Raw genomic sequence first — 17,410 nt, 5'->3', positions numbered from 1 at the left:
ATTCGAAGGCATCCAAAGTAAAACTATATATTTCTAAAAATATTTATATATAAAAAAATTAATTTTGTTTCTAAAATAAATTCATTCACCGACTCTTCCCATTGGTTTCTCGACTGGTTGGGAACAAGGAAAAACGGTCATGTGGTTTGGCTTTTGTAGCATATTGTATTTGTCAGAAACTGAATATCACGACCAGTGACTGGCAGCACGTCTCAGTTACAAACAGTCAAGTTTAAGATGAGATCTCGGGTTTGAAATCTAATTGTGATAATTAACCAACGTCCCCTCTTAAAAAAATTGAATATTGCATTATACGTAGAAATGAAGAATATATTCATATTTCTTTCGGTACAGTAGATGTTACATAATTGTTTATTTGGCATAAAATAAAAAGATTACATATGATGAGGTAATAATACTTCAAAAAAACACAAACCGTAAAAACCTTCTTTGGCATGCATGCATGCATATGCAAGAAACAATTATCGAAGGCAAAAACATTTTTTAATCGGTTTAAAAAAATTTCAAATATGAGAGGAAATGGTACGTAGTTTTTAAATTTCAAATATGAGAGGAAATGGTACGTAGTTTCGGTGTGGATAGCTAGGTCCTTGCACTAAGTAGGGGCGATTGAGGGAGTGGAGAGTGAGGGGATTGCAACGAAACCACCCAATTTTCATCATACATTGGTGAAGGAAAACTTAGTGTGAGGTGTCCTTTGCTGGACTTCTTTTGCTTCATCCCTTGTTGCGGTACTTGATCATTTTCTCGAACCACAAACTTCCTAATTCTTGCTAGAGCGATTCTCATCGTTTTGATGTCCATATTGGCGAAACAAACCCTAAACCAACCGGGCTCGTGGCAGTGAAACGACGACCCTGGGGACACGTTAAGCTTCACATCACTTATGATAACCCTCCACAGATCCATTTCACCTTCAAAAGTTGCCTCTTTTAACAATGGCCTTAAGTCCATCCAAACGTATACTCCTGCATTGCTTTCTAAACACTTGATCCCCATTTCCTCCAACCCTTTGGTGAACAAGTCGTGCTGGTTCGCTAGTCTTATAGCACTCTCGGTGAGATATTTCTCGACAAATTCCTCGTCTGATAGCATGAATGCTAGAAAATATTGAGTCTGAGACGAGATTAGCCCGAAGCTCGACATCTTACGAGCAGAACTCACGACTTTGTCGTTGTACGAGTACACTATGCCGACCCTGAATCCCGGAATCCCCATGTCCTTAGACAAACTGTACACGATGTGTATCAGGCCACGATCACATTCCATTTCTTCGATTATCTCAGAAACGCTAACCAATTTCGGGCCACGAAATACAGTGGCCGAATATATTTCATCACACACGAGGTGGATTTTCTTGTCATTTATGAAGTTCACCAGCATCTTAAAGGTTGCCTTGTCCATGGTTGTGCCTAATGGGTTGGAGGGATTTGCTATGATTAGGCCTTTCACCTCGATGTTTGCTTTCCTTGCATTTTCATATGCGTCTTCTAGGGACTGTTTGGTTAGCCGGAAATTGTTTCTGCTTTCGCATTCTACATACAGCAGTTGCACCCTGGTTCGCCATCTCAAATCCCTATCAAATCTGTTCAAAATTCAAACCACGTGTCATGAATAACTAAACAAACCATATATGACTAAGTTATAAAATATATAATTTTTTTAGTAAAAGTCATACGTATGTCTATGTATCAGAATTCAAGAATATCGACACATTTGACTGTTTGGTGACGAGGTAATAGATCATGAATCAAGGCCACGTAATATGGTTGACGCTTGTCCTATAATATTGTATTTGTATAGACGTTGAAAATTTGAGTAGTTTTATATATAGTAGTCCAGTCAACTCGTTTAGGTGATTGGACTTTTGGTGAGTTGAATATTTTTCGTAATTCACAGCTGTATGAAATGGTAGGTGCAGTGCGTGACAGACAATTAATTAGCTAGTCGTGCCTTTTGTCTCGAAAACGTTCTTAAAATCGACATTCCACATCCAATCACGGCTTTGTCTGCCTGAAACATTCTAAAATGGATTTGCCTTTAATTCTAAGTTCTATCCATTTATAATCCTTTAATAAGAATATACGAGTGCCACTAAGTCGTGTTATATATATATAAATCGTGATATTTAGTTTATAACATACCAAAAACAGAAAGATTCTACTGGAAAGCGGTATATATTCAAATGATGAAACATACGCTGGATAACAAGGCGAAGGGACCAAGAATCCGTCTCCACGATCGGCCAAAGAGAACATCAGCATCTCGCTGGCTCCGGTGGCTCCACTAGCAATTACTATGCGTTCCGGATCAAAGCTGGCTCGTCCCCCTCTCACTTTCTCCATTAACTTCGCCACCGCCTGGAGGAAAAAAAACAAAAATAAATATATACATATATATCGAACCAAAAATCTGCTAGCCGTATATAAAAAATTGACAGAGTTCAACGTTCCCCGGTGGAAGCATGATCACTGAGAATTAGTTCCTAAGCATAGAGAGGGGGCGAAACTGATAATTAAAATGCTAATATATTTTTAGGGGGGGTAATACACGATTTTCATTCGATATATATATGATCTTATTATAAGGTTTTGGGCTAGCTCGTACATTTCTAAACTGAGGCAAGCCATGATAATCTTGAAAACTTGCGATATCTTTGAATGCATGAACTCCTTCGGGAGTGCAGATTGAAGCTCGGGGGTTTTTCTTGATCCAATCCTCAAACAACTCAACAGAAAGCTGCAAAAAAATGCGGAAGAATTAGGAAAACAAATAATGGTGTGTGTCTGTGTGTATAATATCTGACAATACTAATTTACACATACCTGATTTTCAGCAACTCCCATCTGTATAACTCCTTCACGGTTACTCGTGGGGTGGAAGGGATCATTGTCATAAGCTTTCCATCCTTCGAAATACAGAGAGTTTTCGCCATGATCGTCCCTAGTCGCTAGCTTTGACAAATTTGAACTGCCCTTTAGCTCCATTACACTTATTCAAAAAAAAAAATTATTAACGAATGTATATGTGTGAAATCTTGCTCTGGAGTTTGAAGAGATAAGAGAAAAAATAGGTGACACATACGGCTATTTATAGGGAGAAACTACCACTGGGAAATATCAGAGAAAAAATGGCTTAATTTTACATAGGAAAATTAGAGGTTGGGAACAAAGAACAAAGTCGGTTTCAACGTTCAAAAGTCCGTGTAATCTGTCAAATGCAAGTAATCGCTTCGTTGGTAAGCATGCGTACGTACATGAGATTCAATGAAGAAATATCCTTACAGTCCCTTCTTTTTTTCAATCACTGCCCACGTGAGACGTGAAAGACAGACCATGTGAGGAAATTAAGATATTTTATTTTCTATTTTCACTCGAAAATAAAATACTTATTATATTTATCATTTTCTTTTTTGAAAACATAAGTTTTCCAACATGTATATTTTTAAAAAAAATTCAGCTCTAGGTAAAAATCCATCAGTTTTATCATATTTTTCAAGCTTCATCTTTGTAATTAGTTTATGACAAAAACATCCATTACATCTAATACGAGAATTTAATTTAAGAATGAATTAGATGTTAGGGCGGATTTGGTGTTGGTGTTGCATCAACTAATACTAATAATAATAATAAGAATTCTATTTATTCACGTGACCATATAATGTTTAATATTATTATATTCTAACTTTTGAATTGTAAGAACCATAAATAATAAGTAAAATAAAGTAGACCAAATTGATTAATATCGAGCCCACATTTTTATACAAACATAAACCGTATCGAACCCTTTTTTGTTCTTTCAAAATTTAGTAATTTAAGAAAAAAAAATACAAATTTGATCCCGTAATTGGTCCATTTTTCATTTTTAGTCCTATACATCGTGGAATTAAAGTTTAATTACCTTTTAGTTTTTTTTAACATAACATGTGACCATACATCAAGCAAGTCAGTAATTCTGAATGTAACGTCGACAGTTTTTGACGTGATATTAACACTATAGCGAAAAAGGATTAAAAGGGAAAACACGCAAGATCAACCAATTTATTAGACTAAGATCGACTAATTAATTTTAACTATTTAGATGACTGAAAATCGAAAAAGTTCAAGTTATTTTTAAATTGTAATTTTCCGATTTATTTAGAAATCTTATCTATTTATTCATTATCAATCAATCCTTCATACTATTTCGGTGCCCGATCACGCGATCTGCTACGATTTGTCCCTATCATCCCGTACATACGTGTGATCTTCAAAGCATTCATATAATGTAATTTTCATAGTATATGAACATAAAAACAAAAAATAATAGATAATCTAAGACATATATACCGACCAGCACACCAAATTCGAATCCTAGAAATACAATTTTTTTTTCAAAATATCAAATCGAATGCGATGTTTAACTTACGCTGGGGATGGATGGATAATTGTGTTCGAAGACCTGTATATCAATAATTGAGAAATAATGATTAAATTGTCCAAAAGTTGAATATAACGGCAAAAACTTGTGTGAGACGGTTTCACGGGTCGTATTTTATGAGACATATCTCTTATTTAGGTCATCCATGAAAAATATTATTTTTTTATGATAAGAGTATTATTTTTTTATTGTGAATATCGGTAAGGTTGACTCGTTTCACAGATAAAGATTCGTGAGACTGTCTCATAAGAGACCTACTTGAAGATAAATGTGCAGAAAGCAATAAAGAGAATGGCTTATCGAATGTTTGAAGAGATAGGACTTCAGCAATCTCGTGTTAATCATTAACTAATAACCATGGATGGGAACTTGGAAAAACCCTTGGAATTTGTTAGAAATCTGAGCTACATGTTACCGCCCCTCCAACATAGAAATAATTGTTTCTTCTTTTCTGGCTACTGCTCACCGGTCTGGCCGGAATTTTTATATATATATATTGTATGACCACAATTTACATTGGTTAAACTTTTGTGTATATTATAATCTTAGGATGTATTTGATGAGAGGATTTGGATCTGCACGAAGAAATATTTGAAATGACTTCATATTTCGATGGATTGGAAATCTACAATAGTTGTACTTGGGGAATGGATTTGAAATCTATGGATTTCGATTATAGTTTTATTGTTTACTATAAAACAAATGGATAAAATCTTAAGTCAACATTTTACTTATTTACGTATTAGTAATACAAAGTGGAATATATTTCGAATGACATTATTATTTTGTGAACTTGAAATTCATCATAATTAACATGAGATGTTAAGTTAATGAATCAAAATAAAAGTATTAGTCCAAATTATAGGAACAATTTTTCAATTTTCTTTTAGATTAAATATTGCTTTACTTATTTCTCCCATGAGTGAGTCTCATGTGAGACCGTCTCACGGATCATAATCTGTGAGACGGGTCAACCCTACTCATATTCACAATAAAAAGTAGGCAAAAACTTGTGTGAGACGGTCTCACGGGTCGTATTTGTGAGACGGATCTCTTATTTGGGTCACCCATGAAAAAGTATTACTTTTTATGCTGAGAGTATTACTTTTTATTGTAAATATGAGTAGGGTTGACCCGTCTCACGGATTATGACCCGTGAGACGGTCTCACATGAGACTCACTCTAAAAAGTAATACTCTTAGCACAAAAAGTGATACTTTTTCATGGGTGACCCAAATAAGAGATCCGTCTCACAAATAAGATCCGTGAGACCGTCTCACACAAGTTTTTGCCTTCTCTCCCATATATGTATTATATTATTAAAGTTGGATCTAATACTAATGAAATGGTGTAATGATTTATTTTTTAAAATCACCAAAATTCCCGTATTTCTTATAACAATATTTAAAATACTCAATTATTTATTCAATTGAAACACCTCAACCATGAGATAATTGCTCACTCAAAATCTTTGTTTTGTAATAAAATTTAAATTTAAATAAAAACTTTTTTAAAAAAAACTATTAAAAATAAGGAAAAAATTAAATTTGATTTAAAATTTTCCAATTTAATTTTTTAAACAAGAGTACTTATATATATCCACATCTATATTATACTATAAAGAGAATCTTAGAAAAACTATCTTGATATGACCACTCCAAAATTTCAAAACAACCCTTAATTTTATTCGACTTACTAATTATTATGTGATAACTTATCCAAAAAAATCGAAAATTGCTCACAAAATTAGGAATATAATTTTTAAATTAATTAAATTAATATTTTTGGATAACTATCCTGAAAAATTCAAAAAAAAAAATTAGAGAAAAAAATAAGAGTATGTCTCTTGTGAGACAGTCTCACGAATCTTTATCACGGATCAATCATATCCATATTCACAATAAAAAGTAATATTTTTAACATAAAAAGTAATATTTTTAATTCATGACCCAAATAAGAGATTCGTCTCATAAAATACGACCCGTGAAACTGTATTACACAAGTTTTTGTTAAAAAATAAAAGAAGTCGAGACCCTCCATGAAACAAAGAACAATAAAAATAAAAGAAAATGTCGATCAAAATTCAAATTCCGTCCACTAAGAAATATTATAAATAAAAAGCTATTACATAAGCACACGACGTATACATAATATCGTTAATATAAACAGATTATACAAAGAAGTCCATATCCATGCTAATTAAATCACACTAATTCCAACCCGGACAATGTAATCCGTTGATAAAGATCAGTACTTGTTTTTGACTAAATCATTTCATGAACTTTGAAACATGTTTCTTAAACGTAATGTGATGGTTGACTTTAATTATTTTTAAGACAAGAAATGCATGGTTTAATCGATCACGTTGAAACGAGGACGACGACGGAACGAGTGAATATAATTAATTGATTGATTAAAAATGGAAAGATAATTATGTGTTTTAGCTGTGAATCTAAGACTCAATATTTAGCGTGTAGGAAGAATTAATCAACCAGAACTGATAAAATTGAAACTAGACTGGTTTTAATAAGTAGATTAATAATGGAGTTAGTTTCTTGTCTATTTTATTAAATACAATTATTACCTTAATTATGGCTGGGGAAATTAAATGAATATTATGATTATGAAATTATTAGGATAATTAGAAATGTGAGACTTTAAATTAAATACAACAGTTTCCATAGTGTTACGTGCGAGACAAAAACTTGTGTTAAACAGTCTCACGAGTCGTATTTTGTGAGACGGGTCTCTTATTTAAATCAACCATGAAAAATATTATTTTTTATGCTAAAAGTATTATTTTTTATTGTGAATATCGGTAGGATTGACCCGTCTCACGGATAAAGATTCGTTAGACCGTCTCACAAGAGACCTACTCTAAGTGCGAATAATATATTCTTTAGCTTATTTGAAAATGTTTAAAAATATCATTTCGCTTACAAACAGGTACTTTCAATTATTTAAATTTTAACTTAAAGAAAACTTATATTTTTGGTCATGTAATTTGTGCAATTCTTATTTTTAGTTTTGTTATCTGTAAATTTACAGTATTAGTTCATTAATAGGCACTTTTTACGATCTTAGATCACTACTTTATACTTTAATCTGAAAATTGTTGATGAGTTCGATGTTATGTTAGCACTCTGATAATAATAAAAAAAAACCAAAATTTTTTTTAAAAAAATGTAAATTAATAAACTAATATGGTTGATTGACCAATAATAATATAAAAACAAAAACGTGTAAGTTACGTTATAGGACCAAAACCTGTTGAACTCTGCGTATGGATGAAGTTCATAAAAGTGTGAAATAAAATTCGATTTAGTCCACATCTATTGTAGCTTTTCCAACATGTCAGACGTCTATTTCTTTGTTACCTGGTGCTATATGTTTGCACACAAAATCTCTTGTACGAATTAATTTTATGATATAAATCTTTAATCTGATTCAATCTATGAAAAAATTATATCAAAAATATTACTTTTAATATTAGGTATGAGTCGAATCGACCAGTCTCACGGACATAAACCGGTGAAATCGTCTTAAAAGAGGAACACTCAATGTCCCAAGAGTTAGAATTTGGAGTCAACAAAAGTAAAATAAAAAGGAAGGCGTAGGGGATTTGATGTTGTTATATTTCAAACTTGTACAAAATTGTAGTCGGAATTAACCAAGTAAATTTGAAATTGATAACCAGTCAAAGTAGATAAAAGTTGTCTATTTTCACATGACGTGCACACTTTAAACTTTAGTTAGAACGTACAAAATCTATGAGGAAAGGACTAAGGTTGACATTTAAAACATCAATTGAAGCTGAAGTCGTTCATGGGTTTGGTGTGGAATTAATGAGCTTTCTTGGCTAAAAACCATGTCCACATTAGTCTTGATAATTCGGACACATTTTCCAGCTTACCAACATATATATCGTGGATTTAATGTTATCTTATCGTTAAATGAACAGTTTTAAAATTGGGAAAACAGTTTTTTTTTATATTAACTTGTTCGATTCCGTGTTTTGGTCAACTAAACTTTCAAACTTTGATTTTGACACAATAACTGTCGATTTTATGCTATTTTGATATAATTATTGTCGTGACGTCTAAAAACGTTAATGTTACAACGAAAAATGATGACATGACATTGAAAAATACTGAAGTAGATCCGAAAATTGATGACTTATCATATGCACGTCAACAATTAGACCAAATAGCCGAATGCGAAAACTTAATGAGAGGTATAAAAAATGAATCTGTCATGAGTTGATACAAAAAATGTGGTGTTATAGTTGGGATCAGATCGGGTTCGGAAAAAAACTTGGGTTGGGTTCAAGTTGACCTGAATTTAGAATCAAGTTATTCGTCAACTCTAACTCACCGAACCAATTTATATCTTTCAAGGTTTGACTCGTATAAAAAGGTGTACTAAAACGATGAAGATGTGAAGTTTGAATTTGAAAGTTACTTTGTAATGTTAATATTTTTTTAATATTGCATATTAATATAATATAATAAATTTTCATCACGTAATATTTATTTTATGAAATATTTAATTTTCTAAAAATTCATTTCTTGTGTGGAGTTAATTAATATTTTAGATATTTAGACCTTTAAATTTAAACTCATGAAACATAATTATCATATTTAAGCGATGTTGTGTTATTATGTGTTTAAATTAGAAAATCATTATTATGAGTTTTAAATTGTTATTTAATTATTTTGTTATAGATTTAGCTACATATTAAAAATCAGACCAATCTGGTCTGGGTTCGAATTTATACTTTTAGGCTACGTTTGGTTGGAAGGATATGATAAACTAATGATTAGTATATAAATGATAAAGAAATGATTGTGGTAGGATTGTAATATATGGTGTAAAATAATATTATGTTTGGTAAGATTTTTAAGTATAGGATAATTTTGAATTTTTTGATGAAAAGACAAAATTGTCCTTCCCCTTCTCGGCGGCGGCGGCGGCCGGCGCCGAAATGGTCGGCGCCGGCTCCGGCGGTCTGTCGTCGGCCGGCGGTCTGTCGGCGGTCGGCCGGCAGCGGTCATGGCGGCGGCGGCGGTTGGTGACGGGAAGTGGTAGTGAGTTAGAATTTAGGTGAATGGTAAAATTGGAAAAATAGGATGGATTAAGAGTAAGATAAATAATCTTAGGGGGTGATGAGGTATTATTTTAACCTACCTAATATAACCTAATAATTCATATGAGGGATTGACTTGGTTAAATAATCACGCGTACCAAACGCCGGATAAAATAATCTATCCCACTTTATCATTTGAACCAAACGCTCCATTAGAGTTGGTTCTCAGGTTGGGATTTTTTATGTTTGTTTCAAGTTGAATTATTAGAAATTATTTTAAAAAAAGTTATAATAGCTCATAATTAATTACTGCAAATATAAATATCACCTTTTTTCATCTGTTGTAAATATATAGTTCAGTTTTTATATTTAATATTATTATATTTATTATTTTACAAATCTACACATCATTAAATAAAATAACTAACTACTCTAACAATTTTTTATCACATTAAAACTTCGTTAAATAAAGTTAAAAAGTGAAAATAAATTTCTAAACTTTATTTTTCTAATAAAATTATTAATATGTGTGAAAATATACATAAATCTAAATATATAAGACGAGATGTAGTAAGATAATTGTGATGATAGGATAAATTTATTATTTTTAAAATAATAATTCATAAAACAATAGCTTTCGACATGGACGGCTCCTAACTCTAGCGCTTATAAACTGAAAAGACATCCGAGTATGTGCAATTCGCATGTTTAACATGCAAATAATGTCAACACCATTGTAGTTGGTTGATTCCATCCTACATGTAGGATTAGTACCCCATGATACAATCAAAGGCTCAAATTTAACCATACATATATGGAGTCCACTAATTTTTTTAAATCACATATGTGTGTAAATCTTGTTTATCCAAATCATGTGGAACAGTACCTCACATATAACATCGAACCTACCATTGCAGCCGATGTATGTCGCTCTCCTATGATCTATATTAAAAATTGTCTCCCCCTATTTCTTACATAAACTTTTTTATGTATTGAAGTTAAATTTATATAGATGATAAATTAATATAATATTATATTTGTAGTCTCCTAATTTTTTTTTTCCTGATTTCTTGAAATACTTTTATAATAATTAATATAGCAGTTTATCACCAATGATACCTATCGTTCATACTTCTATTTTCAAATTAAAATTTAAAACATCAAAACTAAAGCTTAATGAATTGGGGATATAGAAAAAGATTAGGTTTCTTGTGAGACGGTCTCAGAGATCTTTATCTGTGAGACGAGTCAACATTACTGATACTCACAATAAAAAGTAATATTCTTAACGTGAAAAGTAACACTTCTTCATGGATGACTCAAGTAAGATATCTATTATTTAGATTGACACATTGAAAGAGTTGCATTTCTTATCGTTTAGATCATATTTTGAAGATCCCATGATGAGAACGATTGCCGGGAAGACATATAACCCGCGCAGAAGCCAAGGTCGAAATAGAGAAAGTTACTTTCCAACACGGCGGGTCGTGGGACATGGGCGATCTTTGTTATTGTATGAAGCTAATGCGAATGGATGATCCTCTCAGAATAATGAACAGGATGGTAACTAGCCCGCAGATCGAGAATTTTCCTTTTTTAAAATAAAATAAAAAAATTGAACTAACTCCACCTAAGTACGCAGTTGTTTTGGGGAATTATTCTTTATTTCCTATTCTAATGTGATCCATTAACACGCGTTTGCAGCACTCGCGATTTCGTCCCACAGATGTCGCTATGCGGAGCAGGTGCCCGGAATCCAACACGTGTCCCGTCCCATTATAAAGCCCGCATTCGCTGTTTGAATTACGTTCAAATCGAAAATGAATTTGGTGGAGAAGGCTAAGAATTTTGTCGCAGACAAAGTGGCTGACATGAAGAAGCCTGAGGCTTCGATAACGGACGTCGATCTCAAAGACGTCGGCCGTCAGGGAATCACTTATTTGGCCAAGGTCACAGTTAAAAATCCTTACGGCGTCTCCATTCCCATCTGCGACATCAAGTACTCACTCAAAAGCGTCGACAGGTTCTCTCTCTCTCTCTCTCTCTAATAAATTCTTTGTTATTCATCAAATGTGATATGTCAAAAAAATTAAATAAAATAAAATTGTTAATGGAATGATTCGATGGACATGGATGTAGGGTGATAGCTTCGGGTGAGATTCCGGATCCAGGATCTTTGAAAGGAAACGACGATACGGTGCTAGACGTAGGAATAAAGGTGCCACACAGTGTGCTAGTGAGCTTGATCAAGGACATCGGCGCCGATTGGGACGTGGACTACTTGCTCGAGATCAAGCTCGTCGTGGACCTCCCCATCGTCGGAAACATAACCATTCCCCTTTCTCAGAAGGGTGAGATGAAGCTTCCCTCTTTCTCCGACTTCTTTAAATAGAACTAATTATGGGGATGTATGAATTTCTTGGCCAAATCTTATGAAAAAAAAAATGATGTTTTCTACTACTAATTAATCAGCTTTGTTTGTATGTTTGAGTAATCCCCCTAATGCATAATAATTTGAGAGGTGTCGAGAAATAAGTTTGTAGCGTTTAATTATTACATATTATTTAATTACTAACCACCCGGGAGGCGGGGACTACCGGCCGAGAGCTAAGATTGATGCTAATCAAAGAAAGAAAGGAGGAACTAAGCCCATTTGAAAGTTAATGGGCTTGTCTCATTAACTGGTCCACTAACTAGTAGTTTACTAGTGGTAAACGAACCAAACCGTTTGTAAGTTATTCGAAAGTTCGATTCGATAAAAGTTCGTTTGAGACGACTAGTTAAAACAAATAAATCAAACTCAAGTTTTATAGTATTCGGCTCGTTAGTTCGTGAACATGATCGTAGATATGTTCATGAGTAATTTTTTATATGAAAAAATAATAGTTTTGATATTTGATTTATTTATTTTGTATATTATTTATGAAATATATAGAAAAATCTATTAAATTTATTTATTATAATAAATTTATAAATTTTAATAAGAATAATATTTTTTTTAAATATATAATTTATTTTTTAATTAATTTAAGAAAATTTAAATGTATAATTAATATTTATTAAATTTGTTTAGGCTCGATAAGAGCTTAATAAGTTCGTGAGTCATGTATATATTCGTTAATAAAGTTCGAGTTCGGTTCGATTATAAACGAATCAATCTCAAACATTCAAAAGTGTGGTTCGGCTTCGACTAGATTACATCCCTATTTACATCTTTTCGTATTCCAGCCCTAGATCTTTCATTTATTTCCAAATTTCAATAGTTCCATCTATTCTTTTCATCATGTCTACCCGTCGCCGAAATCTTCACTATTGTCCCAAATCACGTCGACGAGACCTATGCAACCGAAGCTATAGCCGGAGCACTAACCGCGTACGTACGTGGTTGTGGCCATAGTTTAGAAGTCGGACGATTATGATATGTACAATCCGGATTAATTCGTCATATACACTTGTCTTTTAAATATTTTTATTTCAACATCAAATTTATTACAATTAATACAATAAACTGTTAAAACACTTTTATTGTATCAAAATATTATTTGGGATAGTGTATTTTTTCAGAAATTTTGAAAAACAAATTATAAAACGTGATATTTTATTTTTAAACAAAAAAACTATGTGATATGTATTTTTTATTTAATAAAATCTTTTCTATTAAATTTGAAACAAAAATATACATAAAAAACAAATTTAAAATTATTATTATCGTAATATACAATTATATAACTATTATATAACAATAATAATAACTGAAAAAATAGTACATAACATAATGTTTTTAAATATTTTTTTAAAAGATAATAATGATAATGAAATTTATCATAATAAATAATTTTGAAATTTCTTTACAAAACTTAGTAATAACTAAAAAATCACATAATAATTAAAATTGTATAAAAAATACGAAAACACAATAAAATTATTCTAACATAAATAATAATTTCATTTATAAATTTAATATTTAACATAAATAATTAATATTAACATACGTATCTTAATATACACATTGGAACAAAAATTTACCTGCAAAAACAAATTCATAAAAATTTGGAGGAAGTGAAACTAAATTCAAATATATACGAGAACTTATCGATAATAAAATAAAAAAAATAAAAGATGAATGAAAAACTATGAAGATTATCAGAAATGTCTAAATCAAAAGTAAGAATCTTTCGATTAACAAAATCAAACAAATCAGGAAAATGAAGGAATTGTGTTGATGCTCCGGAAGTCTTTTCTTTTTTTTTTTATCTAGAATAATTGTTTTTTTCATGATTTATAATTTTCACGTTAAATAGTTTATAATCTTTCGACGAATGTTTATTTTATTATATTTTATCAACATATTAAATTTTTTTTGCTACATATATGATTTATTTGTTAGTTATAATTTTATTAATATATAACTACAAATTATTGATAAAAAAATAATTTTATTTTTTTATTTTTTTATGAATATCTTTAAAATATATTATATTTTATTATATAATTTATATGTTGATATATATTTGTAATAAATAATAATTCTAATAAGTTAATATAAAGACTGTATTACTATTTATCTTAATTTATTTATTTTTTAAAATAAATACTATTTTTTAAAAAAAACTTGAAAAAAATGTGTAAATTGTTCAATTTATTTTATAAAAAATTTGAGCTTAAAATCAAATGAAGTTAAGGACAAATTTGACTTTGTAGTTCGATTATATATCAATTAAATCATTTATAATATGTTATGTATCAATTTGTCAATAGTTTATGTACCAAATATTTTAATTTTTCTTTAATTGCTTTTCTTTCTATAAGTTTATAATAGTAGGTCTCTTGTTAGACGATTTTACAAATTTTTATTTGTGAGACAGGTCAATCCTATCGATATTCACAATAAAAATCAATACTCTTAACATAAAAAGTAATATTTTTTTATGGATGACCAAAATAAGAGATATGTCCCACAAAATACGATCTATGAGACAGTCTGATATAAGTTTTTGCCTAAGTTTAATTAGATCGTACATTTGAAATTTAAATTGACATTTAATATCAATCCGGTAACTGGTATATGAATGTCAATATTGATATCTTATAACCCCATTTATTATCATTTATTGCAAAAACCTATTTGAATTCCCATTCCAAATTACACTTACACACCAACGTTAACCCAAAACGACGCTCCAAAACTCATATTCAATGTTCCTCAACAATTGGAAGCATACCATTCATTGGATTCATGACATCTTTCATACTACAATTTGTTGATATTCAAGGGAAAAAAAACAATTACTTGTTGAATACATTTAGATAATTTTTTTTTTTATCTGCGTGATTGTCTGTTTATGATTTTAGTTATCTATATTGTTAAATTCAGAGGCGGAGTTACAGCCTCTTGTACTCGGGCCATTTTTTCATTTTTTTAAAAAAAATTATATGTAAATTTTTATACAATTTTGGATAAGTTTGATACTAGTTCGATAAATCAATTTAAAATATTAATAAAAGTTAGAGTTTAAAATTCTAACCTGGATAGCATCAGATTCCTTGGCTCCATCAGTTATCAAATTTCAATATAGTCTATTGTTTTTTTATTATATAATTTTAATTTGTTGTCAGCGTCGTCTTCCCATGTTGATAATTAAATGAGTCGCTGTGTATTAAATGCTGCAACTCAGCGCCTCACCCACTTTTTCCCTTACCCCATTTTACCCCTCATTTTCCTCTTCCTTCCGGATGGCCCTTTTCTTCCCCACCACCACTTTCCTCCTCTCCCAATGTCAGCCACCCTACCCATACCGCCGCCGCCGCTAACCACGACAACTGTCAAATCATCCTTCTCTCAGAACCTCAGCTCCATAGGTCTCGGCTACGCTATAGCGATTGCCTTCGGATTCCTCGTTCTCTTCTCCACCGTCCTTCTCGCCTCCTATATCTGCTGCCGTTCAGCAACCACACGCCGACGCAGACAACACCGTCGTTCCCCGTCTTCTACAGACCAGAATCCTTCCACAGAGAACAGCGTCTACCTCCCCCGGATAATCTTCGTCGCCGAGGATGACGAGAGCGACTCGCAAAACGTCGTCGTTGGGCTCGATCAGGCGGTCATCAACTCGTACCCGAAATTCGTCTTCTCGAAGGGAAACGGGAACGCGGGAAACGAAAACGTTTGCTCGATCTGTTTGTGCGAGTATAGGGAAGCGGAAATGCTGAGGATGCTACCGGATTGTAGGCACTGCTTCCACGTTATGTGCGTGGATGCGTGGCTTAAGCTGAATGCTTCGTGCCCCGTTTGCCGGAACTCTCCGTTGCCGACGCCGCTGTCCACGCCGTTGCAGGAAGTGGTGCCGCTATCTCAATACTCCGATGGCCGTAGGAGAGTATAATAAGTTAGGGGTGAAATGGTGATCGAAGAATTATTAAGGGGTAAACTGATATTTTTCGGATAGGGTGGTGGGGTGTTTTTTTGAAATTGTAAAAAGGTTTTGGGTCGCTTTAGCTGGCATTAATTGTTTTAGTGGGATTATTTATTTTTAGCTTTTTTTATGTCTTTTTTTTTAGGTAATGGATATTAAAAATAGAAGATAGCATGTTTAAAAATGTCTTTTTCTTTGTCAAACTGTTATGAATTTAGTATTTTGTTACTAATTTTACCAGGAAATGTGTTTCTGACATTGAAAATAAGATTTCAAATTTCATTTGACTTGACTACCAGTCAACTCAATCAAATATGCGTTGACTTCTAACTCAATATGTCTAATTGAGGTGTTACAGTAATATGAGTAGTAATGCACGTACACCATTCATTCCCCTTTGAATATTCAATCTACTGCTAATCTATACATTTTCATTTCATAAAAGTATTTGTCACGCGCGTTTTTATCCCAACAATTTCGAGCATATAATTTAATTCTGAATTAACTAGTAAGTCTGCTCCCTCTATGAGAAGACAAGTTTACCAAAGTGGATGTGCTATGAGAATTACCAGGAGCGCCACCACTAGAGGAACACAAGAATAAACTCAATGGTGTAAAGGATAGTGAAATGTGGAAGATATCAAGTAAAAGAATTACAAGTGATAATGCGAGTATTAACTAAAATTGTGCAGTAAAATTTTGTGATGAGGATTATATATATCATGTTTCCTAAATTTCAACTTTGTTAAACTTGCTTTCAATAAGAACCAATTGGCTCAGATTTGAAGCTCTTTGATCTCGTGAATATTACATTATTTTGGTTAGATTCATTGTTTCCCATTACTTGACCCACCACTACGCATATAAACGTGAATTTAAAAGAAAGTTAACTTGGTTAAGAGTGAGTACCTTTTAATTGTATGCAATGCATTTTGCCAAAATGCATTTCGTCAAAACCGTGTCCAATTGGTTGATGGCTGCAGGAGAAAAGGAATATTGCTTCCTTTGTTTACACGGGAAAACTCACCTATAAATACGTGCATAATTCGTATTGTAATTGCATCCCAAAAACAGAAGCAATTACAAAGTTTCGAAAAATAGAGAGAACATTTGAGTGTTGAGTGTTCTCTTGTATGAGTTAGAGAAAATATTTTCTCGGTCATACTCGGGTTGAGAGTGTGAGATATTTAGTGTATCGTTGTGAACACTTGTTGTAAAATTTCTCCTGTTACAAAAGATCTGTATTAGCTCCGTGGACGTAGCCTATCTTGGGTGAAGCACGTAAATCTTTGTGTCATTGTTAATTATTTTATTTCGTAATTTTTGGGTACTATTATCATCGTGATCGGCATCGCTTCGGTGTAATTTCCCAACAAGTGAAGTACGGTGCAAAAAGTTCCAGGTTCCTCCTACAAAAGAAGTTTCGTAAATACACAGTGGCTGACCTGTCCTTTCAAGTTCTTCGCCATTT

General features: G+C 32.1%; 3 protein-coding genes across 3 annotated transcripts; 2 read left to right on the top strand and 1 right to left on the bottom strand.

Moving 5' to 3' along the window:
• Positions 1-401: 401 nt before the first annotated feature.
• LOC140814521 (1-aminocyclopropane-1-carboxylate synthase-like) lies at positions 402-3,056 on the bottom strand. The gene is made up of 4 exons (XM_073173539.1): positions 2,847-3,056; positions 2,629-2,760; positions 2,221-2,381; positions 402-1,606 (listed from the first exon to the last, which is right to left on the bottom strand). Exons 1-4 carry the CDS (start codon positions 3,006-3,008, stop codon positions 604-606), a joined length of 1,458 nt encoding a protein of 485 aa, XP_073029640.1. The 5' UTR covers positions 3,009-3,056; the 3' UTR covers positions 402-603.
• Positions 3,057-11,319: 8,263 nt separating this feature from the next.
• Positions 11,320-11,990, top strand: LOC140814430 (desiccation-related protein PCC27-45-like). The gene is made up of 2 exons (XM_073173406.1): positions 11,320-11,549; positions 11,666-11,990. Exons 1-2 carry the CDS (start codon positions 11,347-11,349, stop codon positions 11,916-11,918), a joined length of 456 nt encoding a protein of 151 aa, XP_073029507.1. The 5' UTR covers positions 11,320-11,346; the 3' UTR covers positions 11,919-11,990.
• Positions 11,991-15,187: 3,197 nt separating this feature from the next.
• On the top strand, positions 15,188-16,137 carry LOC140814156 (RING-H2 finger protein ATL67-like). The gene has a single exon (XM_073173039.1). It carries the CDS (start codon positions 15,301-15,303, stop codon positions 15,907-15,909), a length of 609 nt encoding a protein of 202 aa, XP_073029140.1. The 5' UTR covers positions 15,188-15,300; the 3' UTR covers positions 15,910-16,137.
• The last annotated feature ends 1,273 nt before the right edge of the window (positions 16,138-17,410 follow it).

This window comes from Primulina eburnea, chromosome 15, assembly GCF_022965805.1.
Source record: "Primulina eburnea isolate SZY01 chromosome 15, ASM2296580v1, whole genome shotgun sequence".
NCBI lineage: Eukaryota > Viridiplantae > Streptophyta > Magnoliopsida > Lamiales > Gesneriaceae > Primulina > Primulina eburnea.
The sequence above is the reverse complement of the archived record's forward strand: the minus strand, read 5'-3'. Positions and strand labels throughout refer to the sequence as shown.